The 20,357-nt window shown below is 37.2% G+C and overlaps 1 protein-coding gene across 1 annotated transcript in view; it reads left to right on the forward strand.

The window, feature by feature from the left end:
• The first annotated feature begins 412 nt into the window (after positions 1-412).
• The window catches only part of LOC108491062, a 32,437-nt gene continuing 12,492 nt past the window's right edge, over positions 413-20,357 (forward strand). Inside the window, 1 exon segment of the mRNA XM_029565715.1 lies at positions 413-586. Coding sequence (XP_029421575.1) covers positions 413-586 — 174 coding nt within the window.

Consider the following 20,357-nt stretch of genomic DNA (forward strand, 5'->3'; position numbering starts at 1 on the left):
CATTGCCTGAGGACAGAGAAGAACTAGACCTTGACCCACAGATGCTAAACTTACTAGAACTTACCCATATGTTGCTAAACCAAACAGCCCTCTCTATAGCCGAGGACTGCTGGATCTGCCAAAAGGTTGGACCCCCCAAACCCCTTGCTGTGATCATTAACGCTTCCACCATCTCCAATACCTCAGAGTCTGAGCTATTTAAGCCACCCCACAATTGCACCCTAGCTCCTCCCATATGAGTCCAATCCATGCCCATATTACCCAGGCTCTGTGTTTTTGCCACACCATACCCAAATGGCTCCCGTGTTGATTTGGGGAACATTTATTCAACTTCCTGCAGCTCAAACATTTCTGTTTCATATGATGCTGATGTTTGCCCACCTGCTGGGAGTGTCTTTGTCTGTGGGGGCGGATGGGCACAAAACTTCCTTCCGGTCAATTGGACAGGTCAATGTGTCCTGCCATCTTATTTCCAGATCTAGATATCATTCTAGGCAGCGAGCCCCTCCCCGTTCCTGCCTTTGAATACGTGGGAGGCCGTCCCAAAAGAGCCGTCCAAATGATTCCCTTAATGATAACACTCGGTGTAACCGCCGGGCTGGCTACTAGACCTGCAGGCTTTGGGATGGCCACCCAAACCTACTATAAACTCTCCCAACAATTGATTGATGATGTTCAACTTCTCTCAGAAACCATAATAGAGATCCAGACACAACTTGATAGCCTGGCTGAAGTAGTCCTTCAAAACAGAAGAGGTCTAGACTTGTTAACTGCCGAAAAGGGAGGCATCTTCTTGTTTTTACAGGAGAAGTGCTGTTTCTACGCCAACAAATCCGGCATAGTTCGAGATAAGATCAAAAATCTCCAAGAACAATTAGAAAAGCGATGTTGAGAACTACAAGATAACCCCTTCTGCACCGGACTTGGTGGACTCATGCCCTACCTCCTTCCCCTCCTTAGCCCCCTCCTCGGCCTTCTGATAGTAATTTCCCTTGGGCCCTGGGCATTCAATAGGATCACAAAATTTATCAAACAACAGGTTGATTCAATTTTATCTAAGCCCATTCAAATCCACTATCAACGCTTAGAGATGACTGAGCCCCTGGAAACTGAATATGACAGACCCTTGAGGTCTCCTGGTACCTTAACCTTGGACTTATAACATAACTCCCTAACATCTATAACCAGACTAGCATGAGGTTGGTACATTCACCTTTGCCCGCCAAGCTTGACTGGCAGCCAGAGACGGGTAAGAGAAGTGGCCCCCTCACTAAAACACCTAAGACAGGAGGGCCGCCAAAGCTGCGGCCTCATCCCATGATGGGTGTATGATTTGGGGGAGATCCCTTCTGACCTAAGACAGGCGCAGTCACCTGGGCAGGGACCCAAGGGTCCCTCACTGCTCTGCCTCACCTCCCCAAAAGTACCAAGAGCAAAACTGTGAGAACTATAGCCTCTCACGGGAGGAGTCTGGATTACCTTTAGTAAAGTAGAAGGGAGGAGACGTTGGAGGCCAAGTCTTAAGTGTACCCCTGCCCCAGTTTGAAACAACCAGGTAGCCTTGTAAAAACATGTTTTTCTTGCCCTGATTTACTACATTTTACTTCCTTATCTTGTGAAACCACCAGGGCTCATGACTGTAGTAGAAATTCCCCAGCAGGGCCTTGCCGCCTTCCACTCCCCCCGCCTTCTCTCCACCCTTTATCTTCCCCCACCCTCCGCTTTACTATATTAACACTGTGTGATTGCTCAATAAATGAGACTTGATCAGAATACTGTCTTGTCTCCATTTCTTCGTGCCCCCTGTCTATTCATTCCTCCAGGTTCAGTCTCAGTGGCCCACGCTGTTGCTCCGTGGGTCGGGGCAATGGTTGATAGTGATTGTGAATGTAATAGGATGTAGAATCATCTAGAAGAGAATCCTCTGGACATGATATAGCTGATCTATCTAAGTATATATGACATAGCTTCTAGGTTAGGTAAATTGAGATGTGAAGACCCACCCTAATTGTGAATGGTTCCATTCTGTGAGCTGGAGTTCTGGGGTGAATAAAAAGGAGAGGACTGAATACCAGCATTCATGTCTCTTCTTCCTCACTGTGGAAGCAAAGTAACCAGCTGCCTTACTTTCCTGTCTCCATGCCTTCCCCTAAGTAATTAGGTATGTCAGTTCTTAAAACACGAGCCAAAATAAACCCTTCCTTCATTAGGTTGCTTCTGTCAGGTATTTTTTCATAGCAACAAAAAGTAAGTAGTACAACATAGAATATCACATATTAATATTTTATGTAATATTTTAATTTTATTTAAAACATAACCACTGACAGCCACTTGTTTAATATCAAAGAACATTTGTAAGATTTCCCCCAAAATTGTTTTCTTTTCTGACATTTTGTAATTAAGAGTCTCTGAAATCATAGTATTTCTAATGAATTTTAATAGCATTAATTCGATAATTTTTTAGGATAACAAAGTTTCATTCTAAGTTGTAGGACATTATCAGGGAACAGCAACAGAAGCAAGGTAGCTTACATTTGCTAACATTCTATCGCCCCAAGAGGTATTTTTAGTTTTATGCAGGTTGATCTCTGAGTGTTGTTGTGAACAAATTTCACCTCAGTGTATGCCGAGCAATAAATTTTCTAATGATTCTACAAAGGGCAAATGAGTCACAAAATCAAGAGACTTCCTTATGAATGTTTCATTTAGTAGCAAATCCCATAACAGAATCTAAATGATCTCAGGTTGTTTGCTTAATCCTTTAGTCTAATTCTATTCCCTTGATATCCAAATAGAATGGAAAATTTTACTGCTGACTTTCTTTTTACTAATTGGTTGCCTCTCCTTTGCCCTTTCCAGTGCTGCAAAATGGAGGCCTTGGGGGGAAAAAAAGGAAACCTTATTTGTATACACCTACAATGAGAATTTTCTCTTACAAGCTCTGGTGTTTTGCAAGCTCACATTACCGGCACCTTAAAACTGTCATCTACAAATGTCAGGGAATCTTCAAGCAAAGCCTGCCATGCCTACTTGTCATGCAGAAGTCATAGAGCTTTCCAGACTTATACTTGTCTAAATTAGCAAAGTCTTCCACGATTCAGATCTAATTTAAATTGTTATGAGCAGCCCTAATTGTACTACCTGCTATAGCCAACTAGTGAGTGACTTCTGATTTCATTACCCACCTCTGGCTGCTGAGAGTAAATTAAGTACTCAACCCTGGGTGATTTTGCTCTATTAAGACAAAACAGTGACACACTGATTAAATTAAACTGTCAGATTATATTTCACTTACTACTATTACCATTTCCTGGAGAGTATACCCAGACATTTTCTTTTCCGATACACTTTTTAAAATATTTGGTCTTCATAAACTACGAAATAATATGCTTAATATAAATTTCTAACCTACTAAAACAAATTCTAAGGTCAATGTAATATTTTGAAAAGATGTTGACATTACCCAATCCCAGGGATTAGTAAAAAAGTTCTAGTACAATAGTGTGTATATATGTTTGTGTGTGTGCATGTGTTTGTCTTTCTTTATCTTATAACATTTATTTTATCCTGCTCACAGAATCAGTAGTTTACCCCCTGCATGAAAGTCAGCTCCAAATGCATCAAGACTAAAGTGTGAAACATGAAACACTGAAACTCTTAGAAAAAAAACACAGGCAGTACTCTACAAGATATAGGTGCAGGAAAGGATTTTCTAATTTCTTCAATGATTCTTGAGGTGTGCAATATTCTTTGATATTCCCCTATCACATTAACCTTAATGAGAATAAAAATGATCAAATAAAAATTATTTTATTTTTTGTGGAACATACCTTTAAAAAGGAATGCACAAATATAGAAAAGCAGAAAGGCACAAAATGCTAAGAAGGTAACCACATGTCATGGAGTATGGGTTCTCCAATAATTTTATTTTCCACTATGTAAGAAAAGCTGAATCCTTCTCTTTCTACTTTTATCATTACCACTCCTGACAATAGTTCAGTTACTTTTGCATCACTGTGACCAAAATAACTGGAGAAACAACTTAAGGATGCAGACTTTGTTCTCATTGTTTCAGAAGGTTCAGTCCATGTCTGCTTGCCCTCATATTCTTGAATGGAACATCAACTTGGTGGAGTGTGCAGATAAGGGTGTTCTCCTTTCTTCATGGATAGAAACAGAGATGGGGTATACAGAAATACAATCAATGGATCTAATTCCTCCAACTAGGTCCCCCTTGGTAGCTTTAATCACCTCCCTTAATACCATCCTATCATAATCCATCAAGAGTTTAAACCATCCATTAGGTCAGAGTCTTTACCTTCTAATCATGTCTGAATATTTCCTCACAGGCAAACCCAGAGATTCACTAATTGAGGCATTTCCTAATTCTGCCAAATTGACAATCTATATTCACCACCAAAATGATCATATCATACATAGGAACTATCACACCAACTGAAGAGATTAACTCTTTAAATGCATTTGTATTACTTTATGAAACTCCTCTCTGGTAGATTATGTTAGATAATGTATCATTTTATTGACTAATTGAAATATACTTTGTTATTTAGGAAAAAGGTTTCATTTATCTCAAAGCTGATAATTTAACAAAATAATTTTCTCCAAAATTATTTCTGCATTGGAAGTGAAATTCTGAAGCCTGACATATAATTTATAATTTAAGGATGAAATTTCAAACAAATACTTTTTGGTAGGAAGTTTTTTCCAGAATTTTTCAGTAGAGATTAAAATCACACAATAAAATAGGTTTTCTAATTTAATTCAGACACCAGAGTTGCATGATATTAACAAGTCACAAAACTACAATTTTTGGCAATATACCTTAATTTTACCCAAAAGGACCTGAGGTTATCAGAATTATTTCCTCCATGTCTTATATGTAAAACATGACAATGATCACTTTAATCTTTAACTTATCTATCAGTTCAAGAACTTTGTTAAATATACTAGCTTTATAATGTCTATGCCTTTCTTTGATTTCTCTATATCTTACCCTGGAAATTTATTCTGCTAGCCCTGAAATCAAGACAGCTTAACAAAGGAAATATTTTCACTTTAAAATTATGATTGATGAACTTAACATTTGTCCCACTAAATTTTCACCTTCCCACTCTCTGTTTGACCCGCCCTCACTTTCATCTGGGTCTCTTGCTCAGGCCACTATCAGACAAATTACATAACATACTTTTATCTGAATTTTTCCTTTTATATCTTGGGTAGCAAGGGGGGAAAGAAAGGAACACCTGACACCTGGCACCCAGCTCTGCACCCACCCACAGTCTCTGTTAACTTTGGCCCACACATCTTGGGCCTGCAGTTGCGACTGCTCTAACCCTAACCCTCTTGGTCCATCTTTTCACGTGTGCCACCTCTCCTCCAAGATGACACCCAGAAACCCCTCCCTTTTCAGGTAACTCTCCACAATCAGTTATCCACAGCAGGACCCACCCCTCGGAGGAACCAGGCTGCTTGGGACACACTCCGCTCTTACAAACTTTCCATCAATCTTTCACTAAGGTCCATGAGCCTTGGAGGTGTGACAGATGTAGGGTGATCTCACTTGTATCATGGTGAGATAGTTACTTCTGGGGCCTTCCCTTTATCTGTCTTCAAACCATGCCATTGATGTATCTCCATGGTGTTTCTTTTACTATAAAGACAAATGGGAGTAGACACATCTAAACAAACATGAATGTAAATACAAATGCCTAGAGGATATCCCATTAGTTGTACTGTATTTATTAAACAGTATACTTGTAATGGCTTCCCCATGAGGACCTGTAGCCTTTCTTGACACAGGGGCTTGGCCTGGTCTACAGCACTAGATGTGTGTTCCACCCCTAGGAGAGGGCCTTATCCAATTAGAAGTTTGTCAGTTGTACATATGTTGGTCAAGCCATTATTGCACTTGCAGACATTGCTTGGCATGTCCATAGTGTGCAGCATGCAGGGTCCATTGTTAAGTAGAATCATAGGGGATCTTTTCTTCCTCAACCATCTGCATAGTGGATTCTGGCACTATGAAATTTATCCATCCAGTGACATGGAGTTTTGTGGCTTCTCTTCTTCTCCTCCCATGCTCACATCATGCAGTGTCTTCAGCAACATGGCCTTACTGACCTTTGTAGTGTACATCCAACATTAGTGGCAATAGCTTTGGTGAATTTGAGGACCTCTAAGATCTCTCTCTGACCAACAGCTCATAGAGGGGCAACCCACTCCTGGTACTGTAGATTTTCTTAACAGTTGTATAGTTTGGGAGCCTCTGTTTTTCATCTTATCCAACCATAAAACTCCCGAGAATCTTACAGCTAGAGCCGGCCTTGCTCTTTCAGGTATCTTTCAAATGGGTTTCACATCTACTCAAAAGAAGGTTAACATCATATATTAAATCAATCATAGACAATGTCTAACAAAGCATGGAAAAGTTTTATCCACTTGTATTTAACTGTTTTCTCCATAGATCTTTGTTAGATACCATAGCATGGGTACAAGGTATGAATTTGGTTAGTTCTTTACTATCTTTATCCCTTTGGAGTCATTTTGCACTTGGGGGATTTTACATGAAGTCCTCTTGTATTCTTTTATTCTTGATACACTTACAGCTGTTGGCTCCAGTTGCCTGAGCCTGGGCAGGACTGGGCTAAGGATACAGGGGTTTTCTCCTGTCCCCACTGCACCTGTTGGTTCCCTGAGTCCAGCAAGCCCTGGGTCTGCCTTCTGACTGTAGACATATCTGTCATTTCTCCATTGACCACATCTGGCTGCTGAGAGAGAATTTGGTGGGAAAAACTGCTTCCACCCCTAGTATAGCCTTTATCATGTAGAACCCTGGGACCCTCTTCATTCACCCGCTAAACCCCAATCCCTCCAGACCCCCACTGATTGCTCTTTTAGCGTCTGTAAAATGCTTGGCTGCTGCTTTAGACATGCCTAGACATGCCCTGGCATGCCCTGACCCCTGCCTGCTATTCCCCGCCCCCTTCCAGGAAACTATAGATTAAGCAAGCCTGGGCATAAAAAATGCACTATAAGGTAAAAATGGAGACTCCTGGCCCCACAGATAACAGTCAGCACATTCCACAGCCCTGAGAATAGCACCTACCAATAAGAAACTTCCAGGGCTGCATCTTATACATCCAATCAGTTTAAAATTATGTTGGCGTGCATAGGCTCCTTGAACCAACCAAAATGTATCTTCAGTATCTCCCCCTCCTCTCTTTGTCTAAAACCTATAAAAGGCTCCACTGTCCCTTACTCTGGGCTCTCACCACAGATCCATTGAGTTGGTGAGGTCTGAGAGCCCAAGGTTAAGTCTGAATAAACCATAAACCTTTGCTTTTGCATTTTGGTGTGTTGGGTCCTCAGTGGTCTTTTTGGAGTCCAGTGGCTGAGGTACAATGATCAGAAGAGAAATGCATCTTATTTAATTCTTGGAGATTCTTACCCACCCCTGGGACAGTTTTTATCCTTTGAATGCCTTTTGTAAACTGTTGTTCTGGCTTTAAAGCCTTCTAGAAACTCCTTAGTACTGAATTTGGTTTTCTATCAATTTTTTCTCTGGAAATATGGGCTCAACATAAGTCTTGCCACATTTGTCTTCAAGTAACCCAAATGGACCATTTTTTTCTATCTGGTCCTTTTTATATCTCTTATAGGGTGTTATATTATTCTACAGACACATTTTACATACTGGTCAGAATCATTTTGATTTTCTAAAGCCTCTCCCAAATTACAAAGATCCTGTCCCATTAAAGAAAGGGCTTAGCAAAACCATTAAAGCTCCATATCATTCTCAAGGTTCCAGTTGAATTAAGCTTTCCTTCATATCTCTGCTGAATACAGTCTTATCTAGCCCAGTGAACTGGACATCATATATTGCTTTTCTCATACCTGGTTCTCTCAGTAATGCCTGCCCCTCCTAAATAGTCTTATAGACCCTGCTAATCATGTTAATCTCCCTGGTGATGATCATGTATCTTTAATGCCTTTAACCAGCTACCCCATTAAGGACTGCTCCCCCCTGCATTGGCCTAGGTTGAAAAGCCTATATCACAAGGATGGATGGGTGGTTATATAACTCAGCTATGAAGTTTCTGAAGGTCATTTGACATCATTTGCTCCCATGTCCCACACTCTCACATGCCACGTGACTAAGGCCTCTTTGCTTGCTTGCAAGTTTTTCCTAGTTTTAATAGTTCCAGTGTGGAATACTTCCTAGCTATAGTACTGTTATTTTTTTTCCCTGTTTTGTATCAACTGTTGAATCTGAAGGGTAGCTTTAGCTATTTTAATTTTTAGGTCATCCTTTTTTTTTTTTTTTTTTTTTTTACTATTATCTGTCTTTTCCTCTGAGTCTTTGGACCTTACACAAGTTAAAGTGTTTCATTTTTTTCTCTCTTTCAGGCTCTGCAACTGGACCTTCCAGGACCTCCCTAGCCTTTTTAGCTTCCCCTTCCTGGGGCACATCTTTTATTATGCAAAATGGCCACACCCCCTCTCTGGGCTCTCCTTTTGTGTCCAAAGCCAGTAAGTTTTTCTAGCCTTCCTATAACCTTTAACAAATCTTCATATATCCCCAATTGGGCTATTTCCCCACATTTACAAAACAGCTGTGGCCCATGCTTCTACATTGCTGGTGTTAGGGTCTGTGACTCGGTGGGTCTCTTCAGGAGAACAAATGCACGAGTATGGAGATGCAAAAATCAAGCAGAGTTTTATTAAACCAGCTAGCTGGGGCTGACCGTCCTTCCAAGACACGCAGGTCTGGTTAGAGCGATCGACCCTGAGGCAATTTCAGGTAAAGATTATATAGGCTCCCACAGCCTTTACACAAAAGCCCGCGTTTATACAACCAATAGTTTCAAAGCAAGCATTTCACAAACCAATAACTTCAAAACAAGAAAAATGTAACAACTCCCTTCAGGTGTCTTAATCGGGGAGGGATGGGTGGTATGTGCCTGGCACGACCCTTCCCTGTTATCTTGTGTAAGCAGACATGCCTATGTGACATGACACAGATCAGACAGGCCAGGCTCCGGGGGCTGTAGCACTTACCCCTATCTCCGGATGCCTGTGTCTCCAGTTGAGTTAATTGGTTACAAGCAGTAAATTCAAACAAGTAAATTCAAGCAGTAAATTCAGACAAGCAGTAAATTCAAACTAGCAGTAAATTCCTCTTTCCCTAACACTGGCCTCTTTTTAGTTACATATTTTATAATCCATTGTAAAATCCATATCAGTGCTGCCATCAACTCTCTAGCTTTTTCCAAACTTCCGTGGCTTGTCATTTTTATCACCGTCATCCTGCTGGCTGCACCAATTTGTCCCACTAAATTTTGCCTTCCTGCTCTCTGTTTGACTGCCCTCACTTTCTTCATGGTCCCTTGCTCAGGGTGCTCTTGAACAAACCACATAACATACCTTTATCTGAATTTTTCATTTTATATGTTGGGTAGCAAAGGTGTAAATGGAGTAACTTACAAAGAAAGGAGCTCCCGGCACCCAGCTCTGCAAGTCTCCACCAACAGTTCCAGATTTCTTCCTCACCTGCAGTCTAACTCCTCCCTCCATGGCTAACTCTAGGCTGTCAATTCTCTGCAACAGGCCTGGCCCGGTGGAGGAACCAGGCTGTTTGGGAGAAACATTAAATATGGAAATTTTTATTTTTTTCTTCTAGTTTTATTCATTTGGTTTTTTCCTTCTTGCCTTTCATTTTACTGTTTTTCATATTCTTGCTGATTATGTTTGATAGCAATGCAACTTCTGTGTATATATTATTTATTAAATGATAATACTAACAATACAAACAGAGTAGTAAACATTATAAAACAAAGTGGTAAGAAAAAAGGCACTGTATATTGGCATTGTGAAACAGTTGTTTTTGTGAACACATCATTATCTTGACACTAGCAATATGCAACAGTCAATTAAACAAACATACACTCAAGCATAGACTTAGGACAGCCTAAGTACAAAGCTTGATGTTATGTTTTATTTTCCCTAAAGATGTTTGCTGATTCTTAAGTCAAAGAGTCTATCATGTCTTTGTATCAGTGTAATGCTGCATTTTAAATGTGCATTGAAAGTTGTGAAGTAAAATGAAAGCAGGCCCTCAGGTCATGCAGTCCATCACATTATTATGATGTAGCTTTATCTACTTCTGGGACATTGCTCCTAGAGCAAGAGCTTTATTGTAAGATGATTTTTCTTGATATTTAACCTTGATAGGTGACATTATCAGATTATTGGCCTTATGTTTTCTTGAAGAAATGTAAGAATTGAATAATGAAAAGAAGTGTATTTTATAGAGATAGCAATTTTTATATAAAGCACAGAGCTGAAAGAGCTGCTGGACTCATCACAGATTAGAAAACACACTTAAATTACATAGAGGTGTGAATTCCAAGATTGTCTTTCCCCAACACTTTAGGCAGAACATGTATAATATATAAATTATGAAAAAAACCTTGAAGGAGAGTCTTAGGGTTACATTTCTTTTCTATGGTGTTTATTTGACTAAGGAAATTTTTTTTTAATTCCTCAAGAATTAATACCTATCTAATACAACCCTATACAGGAAATTTTCTTAATGATTTTAAGCACAAAAAGCAAAAGCTATATTTATAAATTAAAATTTTAGCCATTCAGTAGAATTTTTATTTTTAAAATAATATTTTCATTGCCCTTGTAATTAAATTGAATACTAATGGGCAAGAGACATAGTACATAGATAGTCAATTGATTTAGCATACGACATTCTAATATTGAGTCGAGACAATACTTATTGTATCTAATGTTCATGAACTTCACTCTATGAAATGACATCTTTTGTCCAGGTATACCCACAAGATCATTTTTCTCATGAGAAATGTAGTAAAAATGGCTAAGGTATGTTTTACTTTGGACATTAATTTTTTTGTGACTATAGGGATTATTCTTGCTACTGTGAACTATATTGATGTGAATAAATAAAGTGAATTGATTATTGAGAAAAGAATTGAGTCTTGGTAAAGTAACAGCATAAATATTACTGAATGCTTATGTTTTGACAAGGAAATCACATTTTATTCACTTAGAAGTCCTAATAATAATAATCATGGAAGTTATTCTTTGGAGAGTCCATACTCTGGATAAAAATTATAATAAGTGCAGTATCATAGCAGGTAATAAATATACACACACTCTATCAGATTCTGCACTAAGCAAAATTCTTTACTAAAAAGGTAAAGAAAATTCTAGAGGTGATGTCTTATATTCCTGTCACTTGTATCCCTGCCATATATAGTCTCCTTCACTTGAGTATGGATGGCATATTTGAATGTGATATATCACCATAATTAGGTCACATTATAAGATTAAATTTGAAGAGTTTCCTTAGGTAATCTTGAAGTAACATCTGATGTTCTAGAGGTAATCAAAACTGAAATTTTGCAGGGGACTCATTATTTAATCAGGTGAATGCTCTTAAAGCAAGGAACAGGCCCTTTCCCAAGAGAGCTATTCTCCCACTCTTCTCAAAGAAGTAAGCTTCTGTTAGAGGTTGGGCATCTGTCATAATTTTCTAACTGTTCTGGACTTTGGGACATTATAGATTTTGTATTTTCGATTAGTGAGACTTGTCTAGTAAAATCTATGAAATATCCTTAAATCACAAAAAATTCAAAATCTGATACAATTCTCATCTCAAGGATTTGAATAAAGTAGAGTGATCCTTTATTGTAAAAGATGCCCCCACTAGCCAGATACAGATTTTGTCAGTCCTACAACCAAGAAATCAATTTTGCTGATAGCTAACTGATAATTGGAAAAGCAGCAGAGCTCCCCAAGAAAGCATAATCTAAGGCCCTGGGAAAGGCTCAGTAGAGTAAAGAGCTTGCCATTCAAGCCTGATGACCAGAATTCAGATATGCAGAGCCCACCTAAAAGTTGAACAATCTTGACAACTGCTCGCTGTAAGGATCCCTATGGAAAGCTGGCTAGTTCAAAGAGCTGAAATTGGGGAGTGCTACATACAGTAAGAGACCCTATCTCAATAAATGGAAATGGAGACCAGTCAAGAAAGGTACTTAATATCAACTATAGGTCTGTGCCAACACCTTCACACTTCACACAAAATGTGCACCACATACATGAAAACACTACACACACAGTATCACACACCACAAAAAATACAAATGCAGAAGAGAAAAAGAAAAGTACAAACTGATCAACATGTACATCAGATTGAGAAAATGTTTTCTAAGTGTTCATACATACCTGATGAAAGATCTAAAAATAGTCAATTATGTTACAAAATTTCATGCTGAGAACTTTTTTTTTTCCTATTGTGTGATATTTAAAGCAATGAATTTTAGTGTCAGGGTGCAGTACCACTCAGATAACAATAACAAGATGTCTCACTGGAAACAGTTGTATTTCCACCAGACATTTCTGATGAAAACAGTCCATATTCATTGTTTCAAGCTGGTGCACAAAACTGATAGGAAGGAACAGTCAAGAACTAGAAAAGCCACAAATATATTCAATTCTTAGTCAATCTAAAATGCATCTTAGCCAATTCAAATTATACATTGGGGATGCTCCATCTGTTGTGTGTCAGAGATTTTTAACCCCGGCTCAAAGATCTAATGCTTGGAGGATTTAACCTTCACTTTAGTTTAGCTGCATAGAAAGAAATAGGGTAATCAGAATTTCATACCTTTTCAAACAAATCTGTGCACAAGTTGAGTGTAAACTAATATGTGCTGGCATCTGCTCATTCAATATTTATTCTCATATACTGCAGTGAATTAGCAGCTCAGTTTTACTGATGTGATAAATTACCTTATGCTATACATAGAAAGGAGATTTCTTCCCTATAGGCAAGCCTCACAAATTTTATTTCTGATACATTATTAATAAAATTTTATTTCACATTGGAATATTTAATGAAGAATTTACCCAGAAAGTGGCAAAAGTTGGGTTCCTTTGTTCATCTATTGGTAGCTATGTTGGCAAAAAAAAATAGCACTGGCACATGTCTAAAATATCATATAACAGATGTTAACAAACTCTTCTGGGTCAAATCTGACATCCTCATAGTCTTGGAAATAAATTTTCATTGAGTTTTAGTAGGACTCATTTGCCTAAATATTTCCTATAGCTGCTTTTGTGCTATGATAGAAGAAATGAATAGTTCTGACAAAGATTATAAGGCCCACAAAATCTAAAACATTAGCATATTCTTTAAAGAAAAACTTGATTGATGCTTGGCAGAGAGGAGACTGTGGTGACGTTTAACTCGAGAGTTTCAGAGATATTTCAAAAAACTACTTTAGTCGTTGGACTGGAGATATGTCTATTACAGTCATTAAATATTGTTGAATTTGTTTACTTTATATAACATATTTAAAGGTGTACTGTAAAGGATCACATAAAAAATGGTGGTTTCACTACACATATTTGCTATCAACAAGATTATTTTATGGACACTTCTTTGACTCTCTTTGCCATTTCTTCCATTTACCTGTGACCTTGGATGAATAATGTATATAAAAGATCTATTGAAATCTGATTTTTCTGTTCATTTGCAAGCTCTGTTTTTAATTGCTTTTTCTTTCTTTCTAAATCCTAGAAATAGATGTCATACATACTTCTAAACCTAAAGGAAGCACCTAACATCATTATGGTATATTTTTATTTCATAATGTTTGTTTTCACTGTAAATATATTATGACAAAGTAAGGCATAGCTCTGCAATTATTATTCTAGCTAAAGAAAGGATCTTGTGAGATTGCATGAGATGCAAAGTAGGGTTAAACATTATTTCAGGTTTGTAAAAGAGAACAGTCAATCCTTTAAAATTAAAGAAGGCAACATATTTACATATGTTTTATATTTTAAAGTCAATCTGTAATAACATACATCACACATCATATTTAACCATAGGACATTCTAGGAGAAAAACATATAGATTAACATGCTAATCAGTATTCATAGGCAATTTTTAAAGATAATAGCATCAGATAAATTCTTAATTCTACCATCATTATACTTTTATCCCAAACTCTGTATCTGGAAAGGAACACAAGAGGGTTTAATACTGTCCTTACTCTACGAGGAAGTGTCATGAGTAGAAGTCCGTGTCTTCTCTTACTATGACCTTGCCAGGACCACTCTTCTTAATTTGGCTTCTCCCTCTCACTACACATGAAAATGAAAAATATCTACACTGCAAAGTCTAGCAGGCTCTTCTGTAAAGTATAAAATTGTCTCCCATTAAATCTGCATTCTCAACAAAATTCATTGTTTGCATATATATGTTCTCTTCCTGAAATCAATTTCAGCATGCCCCCACATTTGTTTGTCAATTCTAAACAATATTTTTATACATTAAAATAAACTTACATTCTGACAAGCTCTTCTACTAAAATGAAATGGTTTTCATGCAGTCCAACACCAAAGAGGGGTTTGGTAAAAAAGCTATTTTTATTTCTTTATGCTTTCAAAGCTATGTATTGAGTAAGGATTCTAGAAAAGTTCTATGTATCCAGAGACTCAGTAAGAAAATCAGTAATAAGCCCTTGGATTCAAGAATATTCTATTACAGTGCCACCCATGATTTCCCATTAAATATAACCAAATATACATAACTTGGGAGGTCACAGATCCTAGAGACAACTTATCACTGTCATATCTCTAGACAAATGAAATTTCTTACTGTAGGCTAAATATGGATCCTTATATTTCCAGACAAATGAACTCTGCACCACTAATCAGAGAAGTTTCTTTTTTTTTTCTTTTTCTTTTTCAACAGATGGAGGCTATTACAGAGTTCCACATCTGTTCACATTGAGAATATATGTCTGAGTGATGCCTAGCTCTAAGTGACACACCTGACTTATAAAACATAGCAGGAGGGGTTGGAGAGATTATCACCCATCCTTCAACTCTCACCAGTGAAACTTCTTCCTACAACATAGTGCGATGCACAAGAGGGCCACAGTTGGCCAAGTTTTAGAGAATAAGAGACTACAGAGTAAGTGTTCCTTGATAGGACTCCTATATCAAAATTCACACATGTGCGGCTCAGGGACAATTGTGGAAGAGGGCGTAGAAAGACTGTGAGAGCCAGGGTTGGTGCAAGGAACACAAGGAACAAGGAACATTGTCAACAGGAGGTTGATTATGCACGAGTCTGTGGGAAATATTCCTTGATCATGCTAGCTGTTGTGAGAATGCTAATGCTCTGTGGATGGCATCAATCTCTAGGCAGGGGACTCTGAAGTAAGAGTGGAGAAACTAACTGAACACTTGAATAAATGCATAAATTAATTGCTCTCCTCTCTTGACTGTGGATATAATGTTACCAGTTCTCTCTAACTCCTATCAATGTGACTTATCTGAAATTACTGTATCTCTGAACTAAATAAAAAGGAGAAAATCTCCTTTAAATTGCGTCTATCAAGTACTTTATCACAGAAACAGTAAATAAAACAACAGAAAAAATGCATAAAAAAGAATTCTTGCAACTATGTTCAGGAACTCATACAGTGTTAATTTGTCCAATTTTACTGATTTGATTGAATAAGCCACAGAATGTACCTGTATTCATAATCTGGAGATAGGATCTATCTTTACTGACAAAAGAACCACACAATATTATGGCAATTTTAGTTTCGTATGTTTGGTTTGGCATTTTGAGACATGGTCTTACTATGTGGCCTTACTAGCCTGGAACTTGCTTCTAGACCATACTGGCTTCCTTACAGAGATCCACTTGCCTCTGCCTTCCAGAGTGGGATGGATTAACTGAATCCATCACCTCACCACAGCTGGCTAATTATAAGATTTTTGTAATCTGTCACAATCATATATTTTAACTTACTATTTATAGAAATAATTGTCCTATCAGACAAATCATGAGCCATAGATCAGTGTCTCACTAGATAGTTCTAGTCTTGGACTAGGAAAACCCAGTAGTGAGTTTTACTTACTCTGAGTAGACTGGGGAATTTACCAAGTGTTTCTGTGCCTCAATTATACTTTCTTTAAAATATAGGTGATCATAATATTACCCATCAATAAGAACATGAAGAGGCTTAAGTTGTTTAATATTATAAAGTACTTAAAATAAGATTGCTTATTGTGGCACTATATGTTAAACACATTTTCTCTATTTAAGCCTAAAATTTGTAAAAATGTGCTCATAAAGTACTTTGAAAGAAGTACTGCATTTTTCATTATTTAATATAGCTAATGTCCTTATGTCATTATTTCAGAGTAGTTTAAAGTTCAAAATGGGAATGATTATGGTATTACTGTATTTCCCTTGATTTCATTTCAAGTTAACCTCAAGTATTCCCCCTCTTCTTGAGTAGATCAGTTTTGAAATATCAATAGCTGCATGTCTTTAACACTTTTCACTTATTCTTTGGCACTTCCTTCATTGAAAGTTTCTTACCCATGTTGATTTTAAACATCCAGTATATTCCTAATGTATTTTTAAAATGTTTTATTTTATTTATTTTTTTATGTGTATGAATGTATTGCCTGCCAGTATGTAAGTGTACCCATGTTGTGCACTGCAGGTGGAGGTCAGAAGAGGGTGTCAGATCTCATGGAACTGAAGTTACTGATGGTTGTTAGACACCATGTGGGTACTAGGAACTGAACCCAGGCCCTGTGAAAGAACAGCCGGTGCTCATAACCAACTGCTTAGAGCCATCTCTGGAGAGATGGGTGAGTAGCACTGTATCAGCAAATAATCACAGGCCTCAGTGTTTGAGAAGTGAGTTACAGGTAATGGAATGAGGAAGGATTCCACTGAAAATTCTGAGAAATTTAACTTCACAGGAAAAATGGAGTAACTTGTATTCTTGAACATCCACTTGCAAAAGATGAGGATTTACTCACAGATATCTTAAATGGTCCTAGTTCCATTTCCCTATGATTTCTGGATTTTACTGATGAGGAAATTGCAACAATGAGAATTCCCCCAGGGAAGCTGTAAATTTTATATCTTGCAAATAAGGTAGTTCTCTAGAATTGGAGTAGAGAAACAGCACAACACATAAGAATTCTGAAATGAATTGAGGAAATGCAAAGGGATATAAATCATCTAGTTTTTTTTATGTTAAAGACCACAACTACATAAATCTGAATTGTTATTCTCAAATTCATATTGACAGTAGTCTGGAAACTGTGAATCTGACAAGAAAAGATCATGGGAGAAGTTTGAAGGATTTCTAGAAATATCCTGTTCTTGTAAAGTGATGGTTTCACAAGTGTGTGTTGTTTTTAGAAACACAAATTATATCTTAAAATCTACCAGTTTCAGTGCTATATTTTTTACTTCTATAAACTTGATTAAATATTTTTAAAGACAATTAACAAAATATGGATTTGAAGCATAAAAAGGAAGATATTCCAATGAGCCAGTACATTTCAGGCTTCTGGCATGGAACAGAAATACATCCTCCAAGAAGACAGCTCTCTTACTCAGCCAGGCACCAGTCAGCCTAGACACTGACCACAAGTTTTATATAAATCTTGTCAAGAACAGTTTACAAATTAAACAGATAAATCCAGGCTAGACTACAGAGTCACAGACTACAGTTCTAAACACAGAACTGCTATTTTTATCTACGAACTTTGGGTTGAGCATTATAAAATTACTTCACATAGGAATAGTGATTTTTGAATCATTTATAAAACTCTATGGCTAAAGTGAAACTATCCAAAGTACAGAAAAAAATACAGATACAGCTGAAAAAAATCTTCAGATTTAGACATATTAACTTCACTCATTAAATGCAGTTGTGGTCACCTCTCTCATCATATTTCACTAAAGATTATCATATAATAAGAAATACATCAAAGTAAGTGAGTAGCAGAGAGATCAGCTCTCAAATACAAAAGTTACTTTAAAAAAATTGTAATCAAGAATGACTTATTAGATTAGTGATAGTAATTTACCTGAATTACAAAAAAAATTATAATCTCTTTAAGGTCTGTTTTGGAAAATAGAAGCAGAACTTTAAAGAGCAACATGCTGTGAGGATTATCTTCATCTCTAGATTGCTCTATTTCCCCCACAAGACCACTAGATGTAAAAATCATAGGTCCTTTAAACTCAAAATGTAATCAATATTAAGAAAAGACTACCATGCTTACACATTCGTTTCTTTAGCATGCATGCTGAGAAGCAAAGCTTTTGCTTTTAAACATTTTTTGTTTCTTAAAAAACTTTATGTATAAAGTATAAGCCATGATCATGCAATGCCCACAGAGGTCAGAAGACTGTGTCAGATCGCATGAATCTGGTGTTGTGGAAGGTTGTTAGCCAACATGTGGGTGCTGGAATTCAAACATGGGTCCTCTGGAAAAGCAGCCAGTGCTCTTAACCTCTGAGCCATCTCGCCATACTCATAAAACTTTAGTGTTTAATTATGGAAACTGCTACCACAAATCAAAATTGAATTTTCTCCTCTTCATAAAATTTTCTTCGATATCTTTTAGAAGAATTAATTGATGTTTTTGAAACTACTGAAGCCAAACAATACATTTTGAAAAGTTATCATCTTCATTGTACAATTGAAATACAACTAAAGCAAAATTGAATTATTTAAACCAGATTAAATATTTTTAAGCACTGAAATAGAAGAAAACTGATGATGTTAATTTGCCTTTACTTTTTGACTAGAATAACTTATAAATACAGTTCTTAATCTTGTAAAAAGTTGGATGCAGTATGTAGACTAAAAGCATTTAAGGAAGGCAGCCTCAGTGTTAAGAAATCTGCACAGTCAGGTGCTGAGTCTGCCCTTTCAACACGGATATATGTCCTATAATTACAGCTCTCATTACTGTGGGGGAGACAGGAATCATTTTGAGGGTGGCAGTGGCTATACAATGCAGAATTCATGAAATACCTATTTTAGAATCTAAATAAGAAATTTCTAAATCTTCACATCCAATCATATCTACTTATTTCTTTAAATTTCATAGCAATTTTATCATAAAGTCTCTCAATTATATTCTTTCAGTTTTCATTTTTTTATTGAACTTTTGTGTATTTCATACTTTATTCCAATAAATCTTAATCATCTTTATAACCCCTTCCCCGCTGGAACCCTCCCATAGCCCCCTACTGGAATTCATATATTTTGTCATTTGTTTTAAGGCCTATTGTGTCAAGTTAGTGTTCCCAGATGTCTCTCAGTGCAAGTTCATCTACTAGCATCTAGTCTAGTAGGTCTATCTAGAGTCTCTCACTTTAGGAAGTTCAGCTCATCCTCACTGAGTGGTAATCAGATATCAATATTTCTTCAGGTAAGTCTGGGATAAGCTGTCCATTTCCCCAGTTCTATGCTGTGTTTTTGTCTGAGTCTGCATGAGTCCTGTGCATGCTGACACTCTTGATATAGGTTCATATGAGCAGGGTGCCAGGAGCTTGTAGGACTTTATTTCCATATGGTCATGTATCTCCTCCCTGGTTCTTATAATATATCTACCCCCTCCCTCTAATGAAATGGTCCCTGAATCCTGGGTGGGTGTAGTTTAATATATGAGTCCTGTCCATGGACCAGCATTCTGCAGACAGAATTCATTTTTTAATGATTTGTAGGACTTACAAATTTTAGGTGTATGATGTTTTATCAGAGACAGAACTTGCATCCTTTTCTTTTTAGCAATGTGAATAGCTAAAAGAATTTTTTAGAAACCAGGGCTTTGGAATGCTTTTATCCCTCAAAACAGGTCAGAGCATTGATGAACAGCTCACAATAATGGTAACTGAGACAAGACTGACCCACATGGACTCTTCCTCTAAGTCTCATGGATTTAAATCAGAGGTCCTTTATAATACTGCGTGTCTTTAAAGAGAAAACTGCTGTTTCAAGCATGTTGGAAATTAACTGATATGAACAAGGAATTTCCAGTGAAAACAGAATAGACTAACTTAACATCAATGTGAAAACTGAGGGAACATTAGTATAAGCAGAGTGAGGTACTACCTTCTGTGATATGGCACTGCTTCTCCCAGTGCTTGAGTGATCTCCATTCCTTTTAAAGTATATTTTTATGACAATATTGTGAATTATGAGTTACCATTTATAGCATTCTTTTGGGGGACTGCTACAGCACTTTACTTTTAAGAGAAATGTATTGCCTTATTGCCAACACAGAGACAAATGTAGAACCCTAAATATATGTTGTGCTGTGTTTTCTATTAATCTTATTCAAATACTGGATGAATAAAATATATCTACAAGTACTATGGAAGAATGAACAAATCACTCTAGATCACTCTAGATCAATGTTTTTAAAACCGATTTGAAAATTGGGCCACTGTT

The sequence above is a fragment of the Nannospalax galili genome, unplaced genomic scaffold (genome assembly GCF_000622305.1).
Source record: "Nannospalax galili isolate Female #2095 unplaced genomic scaffold, S.galili_v1.0 scaffold2739, whole genome shotgun sequence".
Lineage (NCBI taxonomy): Eukaryota > Metazoa > Chordata > Mammalia > Rodentia > Spalacidae > Nannospalax > Nannospalax galili.